At 42.1% G+C, this 21,233-nt stretch overlaps 1 protein-coding gene across 7 annotated transcripts in view; it reads right to left on the bottom strand.

Moving 5' to 3' along the window:
• Positions 1-21,233, bottom strand: part of CELSR1 (cadherin EGF LAG seven-pass G-type receptor 1) — a 165,707-nt gene that overhangs the window by 65,606 nt on the left and 78,868 nt on the right. For all 7 annotated transcript variants that reach the window (XM_071423862.1, XM_071423864.1, XM_071423865.1 and 4 more), the window contains exons 3-5: positions 9,886-10,108; positions 5,434-5,549; positions 2,736-2,824 (exon numbers count right to left, since the gene is read on the bottom strand). In XM_071423862.1, coding sequence (XP_071279963.1) covers positions 2,736-2,824; positions 5,434-5,549; positions 9,886-10,108 — 428 coding nt within the window. The remainder of the gene's footprint in view (positions 1-2,735; positions 2,825-5,433; positions 5,550-9,885; positions 10,109-21,233) is intronic.

Genomic DNA, 21,233 nt, shown 5'->3' with positions numbered 1-21,233 from the left:
TGAAGTTTTTTAATGCAAGAAAGACAAATCAATAAATTGGATCTCCAAGGATATCTGTGATGATGATTATTCCCATGGACAACATTGGCAAGAGATGTCTAAAAAGGAGCAAAGACCAGAAGCTCCCCAGGCAAGCAGAAGAATGGAAAAAGGGGTGAGGAGCACCAAAGGGGTGCTGGTAGAGGCAGCCCCTGTGGCCCTGCTGCCAGGAAAAGACAGAGGCAGACAGGAGGGAGGAGAGTCCAGAAGGGTCTGAAGGTGAGGATCAAACATGAGCCAGAGACAGGGAGGAGGGAGACAGCTCAGGGGAGCTCTGCATGCTCAGAAAGGTTATGCAGTGTCTGAGCAGAACAAAGGGGCTGTGTAGCCTTGGGATGATGAACTGACACTGCAGTAGGATTTTGGAAAGAGTGGAAGGATGCAGTACCTGCAAACTAATATGTGTGCATGATTTCATATTTAAAACTCATGAGTTTTGGTGCTCTTTGAATCAACACAGATTCAAAGATCTCAACTGTGTCAAGTTTAGACACAGCATCCCATTTATCTTGGCACAACTCAAATCCCTAAATTGTCCCTGTCTTTTCAACCTCCTCACAGGAACTTTACTTCCAGCTTTGTTAAAACATGAAGTAGCCAAGAAACTGCTGTACAGACAAATACCAGCTGAGGTGAAGGCTTAACCCTGGGGCAGGGTGTGGGGGCAGCCTGGTGGGCAGGGCTGCAGAGCTGCCTCCAGCTGTCACTGCCCTGCAGCACCCACTCCCTCTTCCACTGCTGGAGAGCTGGTGTGAGCAATTCTCAGATGTGCTGGGAAGTGCTGAGAGCACCTGAATACAAACTGGTGAGCATTTCCTACTTGTGCCATTTACTCAATGTTGCGAGCTCCCCCCTCCAGCCCAAATTTAACCATCCTGCAATAAATGCTGCTAAGGGGAAGGTGATGACCTCAGTCTCTCACACGGACAGCAAAGGGCACAGTGCAGCTCTCCACACAATGACCCTGCTTTTCATCACTTTCATGTCACACAAGTGGCAAAGGCAGTAAAGTCAGCAGTGTTTCCTGGTGTTTCCCTCTGCTCTCCCTCTCTGCCCTGAATTTTGTCCTGTTCAGTGGAGACTGGCTCATTTCACTTCAAAAAACTGGGCAGAAGAAGAAAATGATGACAGGACACATGTGTTAACAACGAGAAAACACCAGCTGCTAACATGGCTCACTACCAGTCTTGAACCACAGCAAGCCCTGAAAATGAGGCAGGGGTTTATTTTTAACATCTGTGTCAGATCTCTTTGCCTTTTAAAGAGCATTCCTCTGCTGCTCAGGCCCCTTATCTGCTCCTTGGCACATCAGTGAGCTGGTCCAGCAGCTCTCCCTGCAGCTGTGCCCAGGAGCCTGAAAGCTGGAGTGTCCCTCCACTGCCTCAGCAAGTGCTGTGCACTCTGCCAGAGTAATCCTCTAACAAATATGCACACATGGGAACAGCAGAAGAGCTTCACAGTGTCCACAGATGCGTGCATAGCAACACACCAAGCTTCAATTCTACTTCTCTGGGCTCCAGATAGCAAAGAGTATATTGCATATATTAAGCACAAAACTTAAATAAGTTTAATTTTTTTTAATATAAAATACTAATAGAAAGCTTTTTACTACCTCAATAAAATATCCTTAGGCTAGGAGATCCTATCTAGGAGTCAAAATAAAATTTTAATCCTCCCATTCAAACTGCCACACAAACTGTGATGAAAGGATGCAGCACTGGGAAATAAAAAGCTTGCTGATCATATTAATTCTCCATCTTCCATTCAGCTTCCTACACCAGTATCCTGTTTCCTTTTTAACAGCCAACAATGCTTCTCTATTTTCTTACGTGATTCCCCTAAAATGCCCCATGTCAGACTTAAAAGCAATGCTTCTTAGTCACTAAATGAACTCTAATTTTTGTTATGGTTTATAGAAGATCTCTGACATCTACCTGTAAATAGTGACACTGTACACTCTAAAAGCCTGCTTTGTGGTTCATCATGAAATGGCTGCTCTGCACAGAGAGCCTGCAATCCTTTTAGTTTAGTCAGACTGATCCTGTGACCAAGTGGCAGCTGAGGGACAAGGACTGCAGAGTCCACCTCTGAGTGGCATGGACTGCATGCAGTGACAACTTTTGAGTTTCTCTTGTGTATCCTTTTATATAGCAGACAAAAAATTACTTAGTAAGTGTTTTATTACTGAAAGCTGTGCACCTTTTAATAATGATATTTTACAAACCAGAGAAGCTAGTGCTAGCTAAACTCATAATTTGACAAGAAAAGACAGCTACAGGAAAGAATTTTCTTTGTTTCAGGAAATTCTACACTGGTTGGTAGTTATTACATTGAAGGCTGCTGCACAGCACAATTTTTTTAATGAGACACAAGTGAATCAGTTGGTTTAGATACACTGACACTTGTAACAGCTTAAAAAACTGAAAATTAAAATAGTTCCCAGTACATGAAGGTTTCCCTAGGAGTATTTCTGGAAAAAATGGACTACATCTAGTTTTGCCTTCCTGGGTCAAAACTCAAAAGTCCTATGAGAGAATTTTTGTTCCAGGCAAGGTAAGCAAGACCATTTGTGCAGAGCTGTACAAAGGTGCCTGGTGAAACAAATACAATTCAGTCACCTGCACATGTCAGGCCAGAGCCAGGTGCCCCTGTTGCTGTGTGAACAGCAGGGTCAGCAGCAGCACCATCAGCCTTACCTTGTTGTAGTACTGCACCTGCACCGAGTGCCACTGCCCGTCGCTGACCCCGCCCGCAATGAACGGCGCCACCGTCGTGGTTGTCTCCCCTGCAAAACAGCCAGGAGGGACAAGTGAGTCACCATCACTGCAAGAAACACAGAGAGACCCTCACTGGGCACAGGATGCAGCCACCTTGCCTCATCGGGGAGGAAACTGGGTTTGTCCTGCACTACAACAAATATCCCCAGTTTCATGGAGTTACTCTGGTGCACAAAAACCATTTTTTGGCACATTTGGGTGACTTACATTTTTTTTATCATGCTTCTCCAAAGTGTGGTAGCAGATGCATTGAGTACCTGCAACTATTGCTGAAGTGATCAACTGAGGGAGAAATGTACATGAATTTTTCTGCATTTTTGCCACGAGCACCCTTTGAGGTGTTTTTTTAGTATGATGAGTATTGTGATGGAATATTTTGTCAGGGAAGGGAAGCTATTCCCTGTTAGAGCTGAGACAGTGAAATCCAAAAGTACTCTAGTATAAAACCCTTGGTAACCTTGGGCTCAGCAAAATTTTACCAGTGATTAATGAAATTATTGGCAGCCTTTCAGTGTTTATATTTGAAAGCAAGACTTTGCCATTGCAATTGGAAAGCTGAAGCTTTTAAGCCAGGACAGAGTCAGTAGACCCAGCTCAGTAACCAGGCATATCTGTTTTGAGGTAGCAGCAAAATAAACATTCATGTTGAAAGTACATAATAGGCCTGGCACAGAGAAGGGATTGCTCACTTTTTTTTTCTTTTTTTTTTAACAGTTGGAAAATTCTACATAATAAACCACAGGAAAAGTAACTCCCCCTGTAAACTAACAAAGCTCATAGTATTGTTGAGCTTAAAAAGTACTTTCAACTCTGTATTTGCAACAAATACCTAAGTCAAGTATTATTCTTGTGTCCCCTACTCTCCTTTAACTCCCATCCCATGTATTTCTGTGATTTAAACAATACATATTTCAGTTTAGCATGTATGACATCCTGCTGTGATGGTTTTTATCATTTAGTGATAAAATCTATACAAATAATTGGGCTTTTTATTCAGCTATCAAGTGTCTGCAAAAGGAAGATCACTGTTCTGCAATCCTTTTGCTCTGCTTTCTGAGAAAAAGTTGTTGCGACATGTAACACAGTGAGATCAGGTGCCCAAAACTTGTACTGTTCATTAAAAGCCACTTAAAACTATAAAACATAAACCATTCTCCTTCCAAAGAAAATACCATTTGTAATATGCAGGACCAGACCTGCTCTCAGGTGCAGCAGTGCAAATCTAAATTTAGTTTCATGTATCTTAAAGGAGTTCCTTCACATTTAAATGCCTATAAGTGCAAGCAGAATTTATTTTTTTCCCATTCATCCTCAGGGTACCTTCCAAGCAATTTGATTCAAGTTTAGACAGGCGAAGTAGAGCTACAGAAGAAAGCACATCTCTCTGCAACATGTTATTTCCTTAGACTAATCCATTCAGAAACCTGCCTTAAAATCTAATTTGGACAACTTTGAGGTAATAAAGGGGAAATGTAACTGGATATCTTCAACCCAAAGGGCCCACTATGCACTCAGCATTGCTGGTAAATCAATGGGGTCACACAGGATTCAGCACGGGGTCTGAGGGCAGCAGCCATCACTGGTGATGAGTGTGCAACACCAATGCAGGCAGTGCTTCTGCTTCTATGGCTTTACTGCTTGCAATGTCTCACTTTCCACAAAAATAAAACAGGAGTTGTCCTGAATATGGATAATGGGAAATAGCAGGATTATTTCCTGAACTACGTGCCCAATATAGAGGCACAAACATCTCACTTCACCTACCCATAACTCTACTTGACTTAAAGGACAACAGCCCTTTCTAGATATTTGTTTTAGTTTCAGTAGAAAAATACCTTAAACCTATGACAACCAGAGTTTGTCTACACTACTGAGATTTCATTAAGTCACTGAAAGCACAGATCTGCTTCTGGGCATATGTCCTGCTTGAACTTTGCTTGTCAGCCCTCCCCTCTCTCTTCTCCTACAAGCACCAAAGACACTTGCTCAGTTCTAGTGCAGAAAGCAGCCAAAGTTGCCACTTGTTGTTTCCTGGCCCACTGTAGCAATGAGCATGCAGTTCTCCTCAATTCACAGTTCTCTTCAATTTATTGGTTTTTATGGCTTCTTCTAAGAGGAGGTGCTTCTCCAGGGCAGAAATGCATTCTAGAGACAGACTGCTCCTCCCCAGTCCCTAATGAATGGCAGGCCATTTTCACTTCTGCTAGCTTTTCCTTTGGCTTGCATTGATTTTTAAGATAACATTTATGCACCTCTGATGGTGTAGTATAAACACACAACATTTATCACAGTATGATAAAATGAAGTCCCATTTAAATTTAAGCAAACATTGGCTTGGAGGCCAACATTCAGGCTAGTGCCAATCTTTTATAGTAGTCATAAACTCTGGCTTTTATAACTGATATGTTGACAAGCTCCTGCCTACGACAGTGAGAGTGATCACCACAAACCGCTACAATCTGGAGCACACCCGGCATCAGTTGTTTACTGTGCAATGTCAGCCAGTAAATTAATGAGGCAGCAAATAGCCATATAAAATCACTGAAGTGCATTTCCAAATGGCTTGAGAGGATGTCCTGACTTCAATGAGGAATGCTTGACTCGAGTGAAAGCTCACCTGCAGAGAAGGTGAGCTGGATCTGCTCCTCGATGATCTCCAAGGCAATGAAGTCGTGCTTCTCGTTGAAACGCCCGTTGTAGAGGAGGAGAGCATTCCTCTCCCTGGTTGCAAACCTAGAACACAGAGACATGGAGTTAGCTTGTGCTTAACAGCTTATGGATTAGGGACTGATGGTCAAGTCACCCAGAAGAAAGAAGGCATTGTGTTTAGCAGATAAACAAGCCTTTGAATCAATCTGCAGAGAGAAAATTGTAAAACTGAGGAGTCAGCCGCAGGATAAATCTACTCTTTCACAATCAACAAGGCAAGCAGATGGAAATTACAGAAATCTACTCTGCAGAGATCTGCTGACCCTCACGAGGGCTAAAATTAGGCAGACACAAGATGCAACAGCAGTATCTGACACTCACCAAACAGTAGCACTTATTACACTCTGCAAACAGTGTGACAGCTAGAAAGCATTTTCACTTCAAAGGGGGGATCCTTGCTGCCTGCTTGCTGTCTAAATGCTACAGTGTCCTAGGACAGTCATCAACTGATCAAAAAAGCCTCATGGGGGAGTAAGGGGAAAGACAAAAGTTACTTTAATAATGCCATGTGGAAAATCAGAGTTAGTCAATCAACAGGTCAGTCAAGTGGAAGAAAGAAAATAAACACTCAAATGATTTCACTAGATCAGCACCAACAGGTGCATTGGGATTTTGTTTATCTTGTGCTACTAATATGGGATGTATCTTTCCTGCAGAAAAAGGGGAAACCCCGCTTTTAAAAAAGCCTATTTTTTTGTCAGCACAGACCATTTTTAAAAAATTTCTGCTCGTTGTATTTTATATTTTTAAATTGAATTATCTTATCTCTGGAGAGTTGCACACAGCTTTCATCTACTCAGAAATGCAAAAAAAAATATTACACTTTACATAAACATTTTTACAAATATTAATATTAGATAAAGAGAGAAAAAGAGAGAAACCATGGGAATTTCTTGCATTTCCCAATGGCAATTTAGTCTGATTTTGTATCCTGAACTTCAGGAAATATGCCTGATTTAAATTAACCCATTTTCCTACAAATGAATGAAATACTGAACACAGCTAATGAAATGAAATCTGTCTTCCACAGACAAAAGAAGTGACTCTGGTGCCTGTCATATCATGTCTAATAGCAAGACTCTCACGTGATGCAGCAAAACCTGCATTTCAGAGAATGGGAACCAAGCAGTAATTTAGAATACCAGGGTTGGTATTTGAAAGAAAAAGTTCCAAAGATAAAGAATAATTTTTACCAAAATTTTTTGTCAGACATATGTATGCTGTGGATCACACTGAGTAGAGACCTTTCAGAATTTGAGCTACATGGAAATGGGAAATTTTATTAATATATTTTTTAATGTTTTTGAAGGATAATGAGTTGTTCTGGTTCAAAAAACAGAAGTCACAAATTTGATATTTCCTGTAAAATTCAAATTTCAAAGAATATTCATTATAGTCCATAAAAATATTAATTAATGTTTTGATTACTTTTAATCAGTTTTGATATACATATTTATTTCTCGTCTTATCATAGTATAATAGTATACAAATAAAATGCAAACTAAATTAATTACAACAATATCATTGAAATATACCAATATTACCAAAACACAGATTTAATTTTCTCTTTTCACCATCAAACATTCCATCCAAAGGAATACAGTTCCTGTAAAACATTTCCCAAGACCATTTTTTCATGGATAACTGCTTCATCCAAATATTTTGATTACATCTGTGCAGAATAATGCTAGTGCTGCTTCTTCAGTGGGCAGAAAGATTTAATCTGGCAGCAATAACAGGAAGCTTAGTTCTTTTTGAATATATTTTCTCATATTCTTACAATTTCCTACAATAATTTTAAGTATGAAACCATTATTTATTAAACTAATACATTAAGAAGCCATTTTGTATATTTCTTTATCTGTGCTCAGTTCCATTCTTTGCCACTAGTCAAAAGTAACTTTTATATAATACTTGTTGTTAAAAGTACTACTGCTTTTGAACTTGTCTGGTTGTCACCCACCAGCTGGGGGAAAAATGCTGGTTTTTGATAGAAGGGATATGTTTCATTTCATGACACAGGAAACAAAAGACTCTCTTTCTTACAGAATTTTGCGTAAATAATGAGAAAACCTCTCCACTAACAGTGTCTCTTGGAGTGAAGGAGTAGTAAGTGTTGGAATTAAGCAAGAAAGATAAATAATATTGGGAGCAGAAAGACATGCATGGTCAGTAACCTAAATACTTTTAAAAAACATTTTAGTTATGAGACTGGACAAGGCAAATACTCTGCTCTTTGCTAGGAGTGGGTCACTGGAGGCTGAGGGAAGCTGGACTCCCTGGGATTTTACAAATGCTCCCAAATCACAAAACATGTAATGGTAAATCATCATCGTTAGCAGTCAAACTGCTAAATCCTGCTGTCCTCACATAATGTTTTCCTCCTCCACTGAAGGATAATAAAAGCCAAAGAAATAGCTAGTGTAAATAAAAGTGAACTTCAGGTATGAAAAGCTAAATGTGTGGCCATTGCAGACAGTGGGGGGTGAATCTCACAATGGCCTAGAAATCTTATTGTCACACCAAATGGAGTAAGCAGTGACTAAATAAGCCATTGTGGTTCTAAAGATGGTGAAGAAGCCCCTAAAGATGGTGTAAGGACTACTCTTGTACAGTACTTTGCTATTTCTCAACAACCTCTACACAGGGCATTTGAGTAATTTTAACTTAAAGCACCCTAAACGTCAAAGCCCTCTTTCCAAAAGCCTGAAAAATGACACCTCATGGCTGAGGGGACAAGTCAAGGGTAGTGCAGGCAATTCAAGCTGGCAGCCAGCCCAGACTGCACCTTTGTTTGCTCACTGTGGGTCTGACAAACCCAACAGAGCCTTTTGCTCCTTGGTTTTCCTGTGTACTTAGACCTGATGCTCTAAAACAATCTTCACAGGCACAAGTCTCCCTTGCCTCAGCTTGTGTGCAAACCACATCTGTGCTTTCTGATTTAACCAAAATTTCAAGATTCCATAAAATTTTGGCTTTAGGATTAAGGCAGATGAAAGATAAAATGGTAGAAATCATAAAATGATAGAATGGTTTGGGTTGGAATGGACCATAAAGACCATCCAGTTCCAGCCCCCTGCCATGGGCAGGGACAGCTGCCACTAGACCAGGTTGCTCCAAGTCCCATCCAGCTTGGCCTTGAACATTTACAAGGATTTTGCATTACTTCTATTAACAAAAGTAATTACATGGGGAGTCTCTCTGGGATCTTAGCTCAGGAAAGTAAACTATGCTAAAGGACAGTACTGAAAAACATGCTGTAAAAAAGTGATCTGGCTCCTGACAGATATGAAACACCAGGTAATGGCTGGGTGCTGGAGGAGACATAAGCCTGAAATCTGTTTGACCTCCCTGAGCACTTTCTCTGGGCAGATCCACAGAGCTCCGCCCTTGCAGCTGCTGCTGTACCTATCAAAAAATCCCCAGCTCTGCTCTTTGGGGTCAGGAATAACACATTTTGTGTTGTTTACTCAGTCACCTGTGAGGGAAAACCAAAAGTCAATCCTGACCAGTTAAACCATGGGAGAGCTGCAAACCCAGCCCTTCCCCAGAGGAGAGGAATCTGTGCACCTGGAGCTCTGGCTCCACACCCAGCAAGCACTATGACCCAAGAAGTCTTCTCCAGAAGAGGGGTTTTTCATTGGTGAGGGAGGGCCCTTGCCCAAGGCTGTGGCAGCTATCATTGCTCCTCCTTGCCTCCCTGAGCACCCCCAGGGGAAAAGTGAGAGCCCAGAAGAAGACTGCCCAACACGTGGATGTAGGGGCAGTTGGGATGGGGATAAGACTAGAGCCTGGGAGCTGGGATGGGACCAGCAGCAGGATATGGGTGTGAAGGCCAGAAAGAGCTAAGTGAGGAGCTGGACCAGTTGGGGCTGTCCCAAAGTTAGAACCTGAGAAGGACCAGACTGTGCTCAGCCATGGCCTGACATGCCCAGGTCCTCTCACAGGTGGGGAAACAGGAGATGGGAAGAGTGCTCCCAAACAAGGAGCACAAGTAGATTGGTTCTGAAGCTGGGCTGAAGGTCAGGAAGCCAAAGGCCCAGACAGTAAAAGTATCAAACCCAACATTCACCCCAGCACTGCTGCAGCTCAAGGCTGGTGATGGGTGGCCAGAGTGGTCCTGGTATCCTTTCTCCTGGCTCCAACAGGGAAGGTTGTGAGTCAGCAACAGAGAAACATGCACAGCAGGGCAGAAAATCAAATGCTTTCAAATAACATGCCCTGCTCGCAGGATTCACTGTCAGAAATCCCTGCAGTGACCTTCAGGGGCAGGTCTTTGGTGGCCATCAGTACGTGACAAACAGTCCCAAGCTGGAGCGAGAAGCCACCAGCCCCAGAACCCCTCCCCGCTGGGACTCACATGAGGGAGACGGTGAAGTGGAAGCGCTGCCGCAGCCCCTTGAAGGTGATGAAGGACTGAGGGGGGAAGCTCCTGGTGGTCATCTCGCAGTAGGGCCGCTCGTACTCGCCGGGGGGGCACTCGCACTTGAAGCCCCCGATGAGCAGGTTCACGCAGGTGCCCCCGTTCTTGCAGACGCCCGGGGCGCAGCGGCCGGAGCGCGCGTTCACCTCGCAGGACTCTCCTGCAACGGGAGAAGCAGACGTCAGGGAAGGGGGCACCTCAGCCCGGCACCAAGCTGAGACACTCAGCTACCCAAGGGGTTCTGCTACAGGTCAGGCTGCTTCCAAACTCACGCACCTGATCCCCATAGCAACTGAGGTACAAGCCTGTGATTGCTGGGGGTAAGAATGCTGCATCTTCTTCAAGTCTGAATTTTCAGGGAAGTGTGGAATATGATTTGCTAAGCAATCCTCTTGCAAATATCCAACAACATTGGCCTATAGTTTTCAGATTCCTTGGCTGTTTCCAAACTGAGTGACAAATACAGACCTGGTGACAGATCTAGATGGGGGAGGTAAAAACCCTGCACATTCTCTGTCAACCAAAATATGTGCAAATTGTTTTGGTGTTTCACTATAGTTGAAAATTGTGTAAAACAGATAAATGGTTTCACTTTGTCTCAAATGGGATTTGGCTTTGCTGCCCATGGTGGCAGCAGGACATGGCTGAGCTCATGACAAAGCTCTCAAAATGTCTATAGTAAGAACAAGCAGGATACAGATGACATAGGGATTGCTTCCACCTTTTCCCACACATGTATCCTGCAGGCGATGACAATTTTCTGAACCCTTTGGAGAAGGGCACATTAACTCTCCATAGAAGTCATGGATTTTGTGTGCCACTTGCTAAGTTGTTTCACCCCTAAATAATTTGTCTTTATTCATCCCCAAAGCATGTAGTAGGATGTGTTAAATACAATACTAAAGAATGCAGTGTCTTGCTTTGTATGTATGCCATGGGTTTCTGCCCTGTGCTTACCCAAAATCTGAGAATAAATCCCAATTAAAAAAAAAAAAAGGTACAGAGGACATTAATTATAAACTATCTGCTGTGGCTGGGACAAAAGCAGCTGCTGGATTAATCATTGTACAGAAAGCCAAACCCTCTGTGTGAGTTAATTAGTTAACATTGGCATTTTGACAAGTGTCTTCCTATGGTATGTTCACATCCCACATGTAAAACTGTTCAGAGGAACTGGAGGTGGCATATGCAGTTGAATTGAACCCAGTAATGGTGTCTGACAAATAAATGTAGAGCAATACTACTCAACACAGCCAGATGAAGGAATACATTTCTGACACTTCAGTGTTTGCATGACCACTGCCACCAGATGATACAATTACATTGGGACAGGCTCTTTGCAGTGCTCAGCAAGAGGACAAGGGGCAACAGGCACAGACTGAAAAGCAGGAAATTCCATCTGAGAATGAGAAAAACCTTCTGTCCTTTGAGGATGACAGAGCACTGGAATGGACTGCCCAGCGAGGCTGTGGAGTCTCTTTCAGTGGAGATATTTGAAACCCATCTGGACATGATCCTGCGCAACTTGCTGTGTGTGACCCTGCTTTAGCAGGGGTCTGGAGGAGCAGAGACCCCTCCCAACCCTGACCATTCCATGGTCCTGTGATTGATCCAAGCACAGTTAAAACCGTGAAAACACATTCCTGCAGGAAAGTAAAAGCAGCAGGAGCTGTGGGCAGTGACTCATTAACAAAGGCAAATTTAAATGGAAAGTTTTGTTCCATTTAGTGCTCCACAGCCCAGCTCCCACAGGTTCCCACGCCAAAGCTGCCCACACTGGGAGGCTGAAGGCAGCACTACAGTGCACCCAGAGCTGGGGCTGCAGCTTCTTTCTGTGCCAGGCTGTAAATGCCATGGTTTGCAGCTGGTGTAGCCACTGCCCCAAGGGCAGTGATCTCTGAGATAAGGTGAGGTGGGCAGCTTTGTGGTTTTGGCTCTCTGGCTTTGCTGCCTTTTTCTTCTTGCATCAACATCACTTGCTTTTCAGACCAGGTATGGCTTAAGCTGGCAAAATGAAGGAGCAAACTCAAGACTGCTGTGATCAGGAGCCAGGCACACCCCAACCAGGAGGGGCCAGCTCTGGAGGATGGACCTGCTCTGTGCATTACTCTGAACTAATAAACCACATAGCCTTGAGTCCAAGCCTCTGCTTAGAGGTTTTCCCCTTCAGCACTCATGTTCCTATATTCTCATTTTAACATATTAAGTGAAATGCTGTGAAAATCACTTGATAAATATCTTCCTGTTTCCATTTATCAGCTCTACATATCAGGCAAGATTATGTGAATATACTTTCCTTAATATTTTTAAATGCGCTATAATGTGTTTCTTTTGGAAAAAAATGTATATATCATCCAAGACATCCCTCTGTATACTGGATATGGTGCACACATGCATCAGATGTTTTAAGAGGACACTACAGCAAGCACTTGTTAATGAACCACTGCATAAACACAGCCCTTATACACATATCTTGTGTACCAAAACTCTCAAAAAAGTGGAAAAACAAAATTCCTACAGAAAGAAAAAACAGAGGTTTGTTGATTTAAAAAAAGTAGTAGGATATTTTGTGAAATAACTCCCTGACTCACAGAAGAATGTAATCTTCAAGGCTTTCTGGGAACAGAATGATGTGTTTTGTAAAAGCAAATAACACAGAGGCTTGAATACACAGAGAGAAAAAGGGTGAGCTAAAAGGAGGGATTCCTGGCATTGCAGCATGCTGTGGAATTGCCATGGCAATACAGAGGTGAAATATAAAAGCCTAAGCTGGAAGTCATTGATGGTTCTGTATTAATTCTGTGATATAACAAGAATATATAGAGTGTTTGTTTAGATACCTATACGGGCATAGAACTGTTTAAGAGAAAAGCCTACAGAAAAGTTATATTGTATTGGTTTTATTACTTCTTTTCATTATGATGTGTAAAGAAGTAAATTAAAATAATATACTTCAAGATTCTTTGTCCCATATTTATTCAGTTGTAGCATCATTGATGTCCCAGTTACTAAAATTATTCTGAATTCTCTTAAGTCTGTAATGTAAATGAGAACTGCATTTGATGCATATTCTTTGATGTTGAATTTTCATATTTTATGTGTATTTACCAAAATATATTAAAATAGTGGTTTTGAAATCTCAACAGTAAATCCAAGGTGTCACTGTGCTTTGAGACACAAAGGTTACCAAAAAACTTTTTGTTTTTTAAACTTAAAAACCTTAATTACCCTTTTCTCCAAAAGTGCCTGGAATGATTTAGAAACAGAGCATTTTTGCCTTTTGGAGTAGCCATCTGAGCAAGGATTGGAAGCACTGCTTTGATCAGGACTGGCAACAGAAGGCACCTTTGTGTCACCCTCGGGTTTGCCACTTCCAAGGGCAGCCACCTCCCCTTGGACACACCACTGTCCCACAGCTCTGCCCTGCAGGAGTTTTGAGGCACAGCCTGAAAACCATCCTCAGAATTGGAACCAAAGCCTGCATGGACTTGAAGGAAGAGCTGGTTGCTGGCTGGAGCCAGAAGGCCCTAAGGGAAGAGCTGCCTGAGGAGCAGGAGAGGAAGGAGCTGCCTGTGCCAGCCCCTGGGAATGAAAAGCACCTGTGTGCCTGCTTGCAGCGGAAGGTCGCAGGGCTGGCACGTGCCCTCAAAGGGTGGCCTTAGAGTCTGGTAGGAAAAAATAGCACAGAAGGGGGAGAGCTGCTGTGCAGTGAGGGTCTGGAGGGGCTGGGGTGATAAAAGCACAGCCCAAATAGCTGTCACACACAGCCTGGAGTCAGTCTGTGAGGCTGGTGATGGCGGCATGGCTCAGCCCCTCACCCAGCCTGTGAAACCCTCCTTTGCTCCTCACAGCATTTCCTTGACTAATATAATTTCATTTTTCACACTGGCTTGCATTTTAGGAATCACTGAACAAACTAGTTACACATCACAGCTCCGTGGGATCCAAGCAGGGGATGTGAAGCTCAGCCCCTCCAGCTGCTGAAGCTAAAGCATGCACTCTCAGATAACACGGGCTGTGGCTGCCTGTTATCTGCCAGCAGATTCCTGGGCTTTGAAAAAATTCTGCCCTTGCCAGAAAATGATTTACTGTGACATGCCAGTAGCTGAACTTATAGGCTCCCAATTAATACTGATGACTTTTAAAGCTACTAGTCCTGTGGCTTTTCTGCAGCCCTTTATGTAGTGCTTCCTGTTTTTAATGCCCTTGAGATCAAAATGTCATAGTTGCTTTGGATGCTGCAAACTACTCACAAACATCCTATCTTTAATACATACCTATCCTCTTCAATTTTAGGACTAATGCTACAAAGACGTTAATCATAAAGTTCCTGTTAAGTTTATGTAAGTGAGGACAACATGATAGCAGGTGCAAAATAACAAGAACAGGCAAATACAAAGGCTGGCTAAATTTGGTCTTCCTCTGACCAATTCCAAATAAAGTAATAAAAGTTTAACTAATAAACAATAAATGACGATGAAAAAAGTGAAAAAAAAAGCTGTCTTGTGAAAAAAAACCAAACCTGAGACAATAATATCACAATTGCAAATGCCTTGTGAGTTGAACATTGTGGGTTTCAAGCTACACACTGGTGTGCATCAATGAGCTGGTCTTTGCAGAAATCTGCAAAAACTGTGGTTTTGCCGATGAGTTGTTTGACTTTACAACAATGCTGTAAAATGTTTGAAAGCTTGCTGGAAACAAAATGGTGGCATTCAAATACATACAGAATTCCTCTTCACATCAGTTTACTGCAGTGTGTTTCACCAATACACCAGTTTAGGGACTAGTCCTCAAATTTTTTTACTATTCTCGGATTGTATTCAACTGAAACAGTACATTAAATATATATATACATGAAGCAGCAAATTTGCACTGATGTTCTGTTTTCATCAGTTTCCCTGGACACATTAATTTTTTACTCACTGTCTGTAATTGTTTGAATTGATTCTTTTCTCCTTTCCTCATCCTGCCACTCGCTCTAGACACATATTAATTTTCTCTATGCTTATAGTTGCTTTGCCAGAATAAACAACATGTTGAGAAACTGATTTAAGCAGCTGACCTAAAATTATATACTTTAAAGTGGAAAGGAGAATCCATAAGAATTAAGGCAAAAGGAGAAACAACAAGAAGTAGAACTAAATTCTTAAAACAATTCCTATTGACCGTTTGCCCTAATAAAGAACCAACTACTACATTAAAAATGCATTTGTTGTCTTGCACATGATGGGAAATCAATCCTCCTTTTCCTCTAGTAATTAAAGCACTACTAACCTTACATGACAATTGGCACCAAAGCAATCAGTGCACTAAGAAATAAGAAGGTTGTTAAAAACAAATTAGCTGCAGAATCAGCTTGGAAATCTCTACTGGGACAAGAGATAGAGGTTGGGATCCTGTGCTTCAGGGGTGGTTTCACCATAGCTCAGAGGAGTGGGAGTTACCACCTTTCCCCAAGCATGCTGCAATTCCCTCCCCCTCCCTTGTGCAGGCATTCATGTAATCCTGCAGCTGACTGATTTGTAGAGCTAAGATGGCAAAACACCATTCATTTCTTTATTGAAGTGTTAGTGATCTTCAGATTAAGTCCCTTCTAGAACTGATGGGATGAATAGCAGAGCAAGCACATAGGAAGGAGGCAGGACCATGCACCCAGGAATTCTTAGAAAGGTTTAACTGCTATGGAAATGCAGCTTTGAGCCATTTTAGATGGCTCATGTGTGAGTCCAGTGGCTCAATGCTTGCCTTAGGAGAACTGGACTAACATCTCCAGTAGATACCCACCTCTCTCCACTGATTGTACCTGGATGTACTGCAGGAAAAATTGCCTAAAACATAGGTGCAATTCAAATAATAAAAATTAGCACTGGATTTTGGTCAGCTTTACCTCCCAGCAAACTGGCAGGAAATGCCAATTACCAATGAAACGTGACACAAACAAACAAACAAACTTCTACTGGGTTTGTGAGAGAAGTTAGAGAGCAGCTACCCAGAAACATTAGCCAGCTTTTTCTGAATGATGGAGAAACTGGATCAAACAGAAGCCACTGGAGTACCAGAGACAGAGATTAATTGGTGGACAACTAAATTCATGTACCATTTTCCATGAGTGACTCAGAAGTGTCATTTCAGTAACAGACATAAAATCTGGGTTCCTTAGAAATCAAGGGCCAAAGACCTACTGCTACTTCAGAAACTGATGGTCATGCCTTTGTGAGGTTTCTAAATGACACTGCTACTAAACCTTTAAACTTGAAAATACATTTTGGTCTTTTCTTTTACTCATTTGTTCATGTTTTTAGAACTGGGACTGATCTAGGTTAATTAAAATTATCCCAAATCCTCTTATAGGGAGAAACACCAGCTTAAGGTCTGTTTTAGAGTTTCCCTCCTTTCTTTTGCTTTCTGCTTCCTTTGCTGCTTTCTGACTTATAAAGTCATATTATAAGAAACAGGTTAAAGTAAAATAATACATAAATACCTACATAGACATACTTCACACATACACACTCAAACTGCTGACTTGCAGTGACAGCTGTCCTGCAGAATTTCAGTTGCTAACTATTCCAGATTTAATATTATGTATTTACAAGAGAGTAACCTGACCTTATAACACTAAGCAAAGTAACAGCAAAAACATTCCTGTCACACTATGCATATAGCTTGCCAAGCAGTTCTCTGAGGTGATATGTAGAAACGATTCTATAATAAGATACTCCAGAAATCACCCTTTTATCTCTGGATCTGCTTTAGGTTTTCTGTGGGCATAAGCACTAAGCTCTGAGCTGGTGGGAAGAAACTGTGCAGATACCACTGCTCTTTTGGATACAAATACATATCTCTTATACCTCTCCTTTACCATCCCACTTCTCCCTTCTCTGTGCTTCCATAAAGTTCCCCCTAGGCATCCCTGATAACTCACAATTCAGATTTTAAGAAATTCTAAGACTCAGCCAAATAAGTGTCCTAAAATTTTTAATGATGAGATGCTTTAACATAATGAATGTGAGAGGCTTTTTATTTTATTTTATTTGCCTCTGAAACTGTGGGTGTCATCTGCTGGCCCCAAGGTAGATGAGAGCTCTTGGGGGTCAAATTCCAGCCCAAACTGTCTGTTCTGAGGGAGCTCCCATTCCTACTCACACCTCAACAGGATGATGCTATTTGAGCCTTCCTAGTTCCTCTTCCCACCAGGGTCCTCAAGGAAAACCTCTGCACCCTGGCTGCTCTGACTTCCTGCAAGCTCCTGGGAGGAGAGGGAGGACCACCATGAAAATATCCCATGGGCCAAACAGGCAAGGGAGAGGCCAGGACCCCACTCTTGCTGATCTTTCCCCACTGGAAACCAAGCTAAACTGAGTTTTACAAAAGCAAAAGCAGCCAAAGCAGGTCCCCATGTCTCAAGCTGCTCCAGGCTGTGCCCACTGGTGCAATGCACGTGCAGAGCAGCCACTGCAGCAATGCCTGGCCCTCTGACAGCCCAAACCAGGCCAGGATCCCAGAGCAGCATCAGCCTGAGCAAAGATGTTCCATTTTCCCTGGACTCCTCCCCTTCCCTGGTCACACAACAAAGCAAAACAAAAGACACCCTGCAGAGAAGGATGGATGGATGGATTGATGATTTGGGTTGTTTTGCGTTTTTGCATTTAAATGAGAAAGAATAATTGGGGGAGGTGGGAGGGAGAAGAAACAATACTGAGGAGGATTAGTGATATTTGGGGCACATCTGTTGGAGAAATGAATTAGTCTGTGGATTCAGAAATTATGAGCATGTTCTCAAGAAGATATATGCTCAATGCTGTATGATCACTGATCCTCATTCTCCTATGCAATTTCCACCACTGCCAGCAAGAACACAGCATAGACAAAAGTCACAACTGAACACCTGTGTTCCCTCCCTTGTGTATTTGTTGAGGATTAAAAATTCCCAGGCATTAAGTTTCCACTCTATCTACACCAGGCAACTCACCTTTCCCCTTCCAGCCATGAGGCCAGAACAGTGCGAGCACTAGAAGTGAAACCAAGATTTATCAGGAGTACTGTTTTTTTCCTGACAGCACCATGGTGAGCAAGGAGCCAGATGCCACAGTAAAATATTCTCTATTTAAGAAAACACTCAACTCTGAAGCCCACCTTAGGTTTGGCCAAAAAAAAAAAAAAAAAGGTAACTCATGATTTTCCAGCCCATGGGTTGGTGGCAATACCTCCAAAAGAAGATGTCTGTGTGAAACCTGGGCACTGGTGTCCTGCAGTGGGCCAGTGGGCTGGGTGCACACAATGTGTCTGCTTTCCCCCTGCTGCCTGCTCCCACAGCACCAGACATAATCACCCCGAGGCTTTTGAGGAAATGCTGAGGAAAAGCACTTTTTTGGAATGCTTTAGATGTGGTGGAGGAGAAAAACCCATAGAATCACAGGATCCTTTTGGTTGGAAAAGGCCTTTAGCATCCAAGCCTTTAGCCTGCCACACTTACTTAACAACAAATTTTGCTCTGTGGGGTCCAGTGGGTAATTTCTTGACATCTTCATCTTTATTCCTGCCTGACTTGACAATGGCTGCTAAGCTTTCTAAATTATTGAACCATTTATTGTAATGTACAGGGCCCTCACAAGGCATCATCTCCTTCTGCATTTGACCTGTAAGGTAAAGCTTTAGAGACCTTTTAGGTTCTGTCTCTCTCACAGAGCTAAATGCAGTACAAATCTACACATGAGAAAAACGAAATGCACAAAAATTTCCTGTTTTGTTGAACTCTGTGGCAGGTTTTACATGTAAGACAATTCATCATCATGCAAATTGCAGTGATTTGGTGTAAGATATGGTGATGAAGCAGTGCCTTTCAATAAAAGCCTAAGCTTTATCTCTGGATGTATTATCAGGGGGATAACATTATTATAGATGTCAAAGATAAACCTCAAACTAGATTATGCCATTGTGTCTGCAATTTGCATTATAACTTGGAATAAATCTCTTCCTAAAAAATCCCACCTTAAAACTGGTGAAGAAGCTGGAGGTGTAAGAACAAAGCATCCCTTTGCATAACACATTCATTTACAGAAGAATATCCCTCCCTCCATTTATTTTTAAGAGGCACAATCACCCTCTACCTTTACTATAGATTCTGATATTATATTTTGTTTTCTCAGCTCTCTGTGCCCCTCGATTCCTCTCCAGGAGTGTTACTCGAGGAGGGGCAGGTGGAGGGAGCCAAAGGCTGGAGTAGGCACCATGGTTGGCAGGACAGATTCCCTTTGGGACAACCTTTGCAGGCTGATCCATATTTGCATCCCTGCACACCTGCAGGCACTCCAGCATGGGAACCACCTGCCAAGCCTAGTTCTCACCTCCTTCCATGGGCAGCAGTGAGGCAGAAGGAGGGGACAGGCTCATTGTGCTTCTGCTCACATGACAAGGAAGATTATTTCATGCCACAGAGTTGCAATTCTTCCTTGGGCACCAAATGCCACCACCAAGACCATTAACTCCACAAGGCTGCTGTTCCACAGGCTGTTTGGGCCTCCCACTGGGCTTTTCAAAATACATTAAACTATTATGTGAATGAGGAAAGCAAGCAAGGCGTGGTGGCAGGGGCAGGGGTGTGTGTGCAATAACATCTTTTATCAACAGGAACTCAGGAGCTGGAAAACCAGACACACTTTCAGGCACCATCAGGCTTCCTGCTCACTTTCAGCCTGGTTTCCCTAAGCTGCTTTCCACAGAGATCACCAAAGGGTTGCAACTCCCAGTTCCTAAATTGGTGGGCAAGAGCAAAACTCTAGGACTTGTTTTTGATCAAGTTAGCATCTCAAAGCAGTTCAAAAAGGCAACACATCTGCAAATAAGTGCTCTCTGAAAGAAGACAAAAAATGAAGGCTAAAGAAGATCGGTGTCTCCCTTTCAAGGGCAAACATTGCTCTTCTCTTTAGGACGGTTCAGCCCTTATTTCACTAAGATCCCACTTAATTTTCTCCATGTAACTGTTACAGACATGAAGATTCAGCTCACAGGAGACAAAACACAGAAGGCATCTCCCCCTGTCTCCGGCAGCCCACTGGGACTGACAGCACAAGCAGCTAACTCCGTGTGTCTCCACTAAAGGAGGGCTGGTGGGAGCCTGCTTTTTGTGTTTTCCATAAAATTAGAAGTTTTCACAGGAAAATCCTACTCTCCCATTTTCAGTGTAATCCAATGCTATGGTAAATATCATGGCAATTTAGAACCAGGCAGGCCCCAGATCAAACCATGCCCCTTCACACCCTAGGTGGTCCCCGAAGCTCTGATGGAAAGAAGCATAATGGCCAATTAGTGAGAATAACTGAAGATAAGCCATAAAATATTAATGATGCAACAGAAAACCATGCTTAAAGTCAATCTACCATTGTAAGTGCATGTTAGGAAGTTGGCAGTTCAGAGCTCTATATTTTATTTTATATGAGAATTATCAGCTTAAAAGAAAGGTATACTTAAAAGCACTGTCTGTCTGTCTTTACTGTGAATTGTAGTTCAGTGGTTTAGCATCATGGGATAGGTAGAGCTGGCAAAACAATCTGATGCTGATCAAATTCTCATTGTTATACATTGAAAGAAAATTCTAAAAAAAACCAATCAAAAATGCCTCTTTGCTTGTCAAATTAAAAGGATTAGGGTGAAAAATATAATTCTGTAATCTTACGTTTTGGTAGCCTCAAAAATATTTAGTACAGAGCACAGGAACACAAACTGAAAACAAAAAGCAACTTAAGCAGGGAAACTGACTTTTTCTTAATGAGTCATGAAAAAGGGATTGTAATGTCACACACATCTTGCACAGCAAATTTTAAAATCCATGTATTTTTTAACCTACAGAACAGATGGAAATTCAAAAGTTACTTTCTTAAAAAGTGTTTTTAAATGAACTCTTAAAAAATTAGTCCAGCTAGCTTTCATAGCTTGTACTTAACTCTGCTTACAGCAGTCCAGTGAATTAAAATTCAGCCTTTTTGTTAAATACCATTCAATTTTAAAGTAACCTTAAGTGATTACCATCTTATTAGAGTTAATACACTCTAATAAGTGTAATACACTCTAATAATAATACACACTAATTGTGTCAATTAGAATGTGGTTAATTATTAATATAAGGCATTCATCTTCATATCTTTATCTTTCTTACACACATATGCACATCAGTTGTGCTGACCCTTGGAAGCTGGCCTATCTAATTAAAACATGCTTTTTAATTATACCATATGAAAATGCTGTGTAAAAGGTCTCATAAGCTTTTCTATGGAGAGTTTGACAAG

The sequence above is a fragment of the Agelaius tricolor genome, unplaced genomic scaffold, assembly GCF_023055355.1.
Source record: "Agelaius tricolor isolate 1412-34295 unplaced genomic scaffold, bAgeTri1.0.p SCAF_3, whole genome shotgun sequence".
Classification (NCBI taxonomy): Eukaryota; Metazoa; Chordata; class Aves; order Passeriformes; family Icteridae; genus Agelaius; species Agelaius tricolor.
Note: the sequence above shows the minus strand (reverse complement) of the source record. Positions and strands in the feature narration are given on the sequence as shown.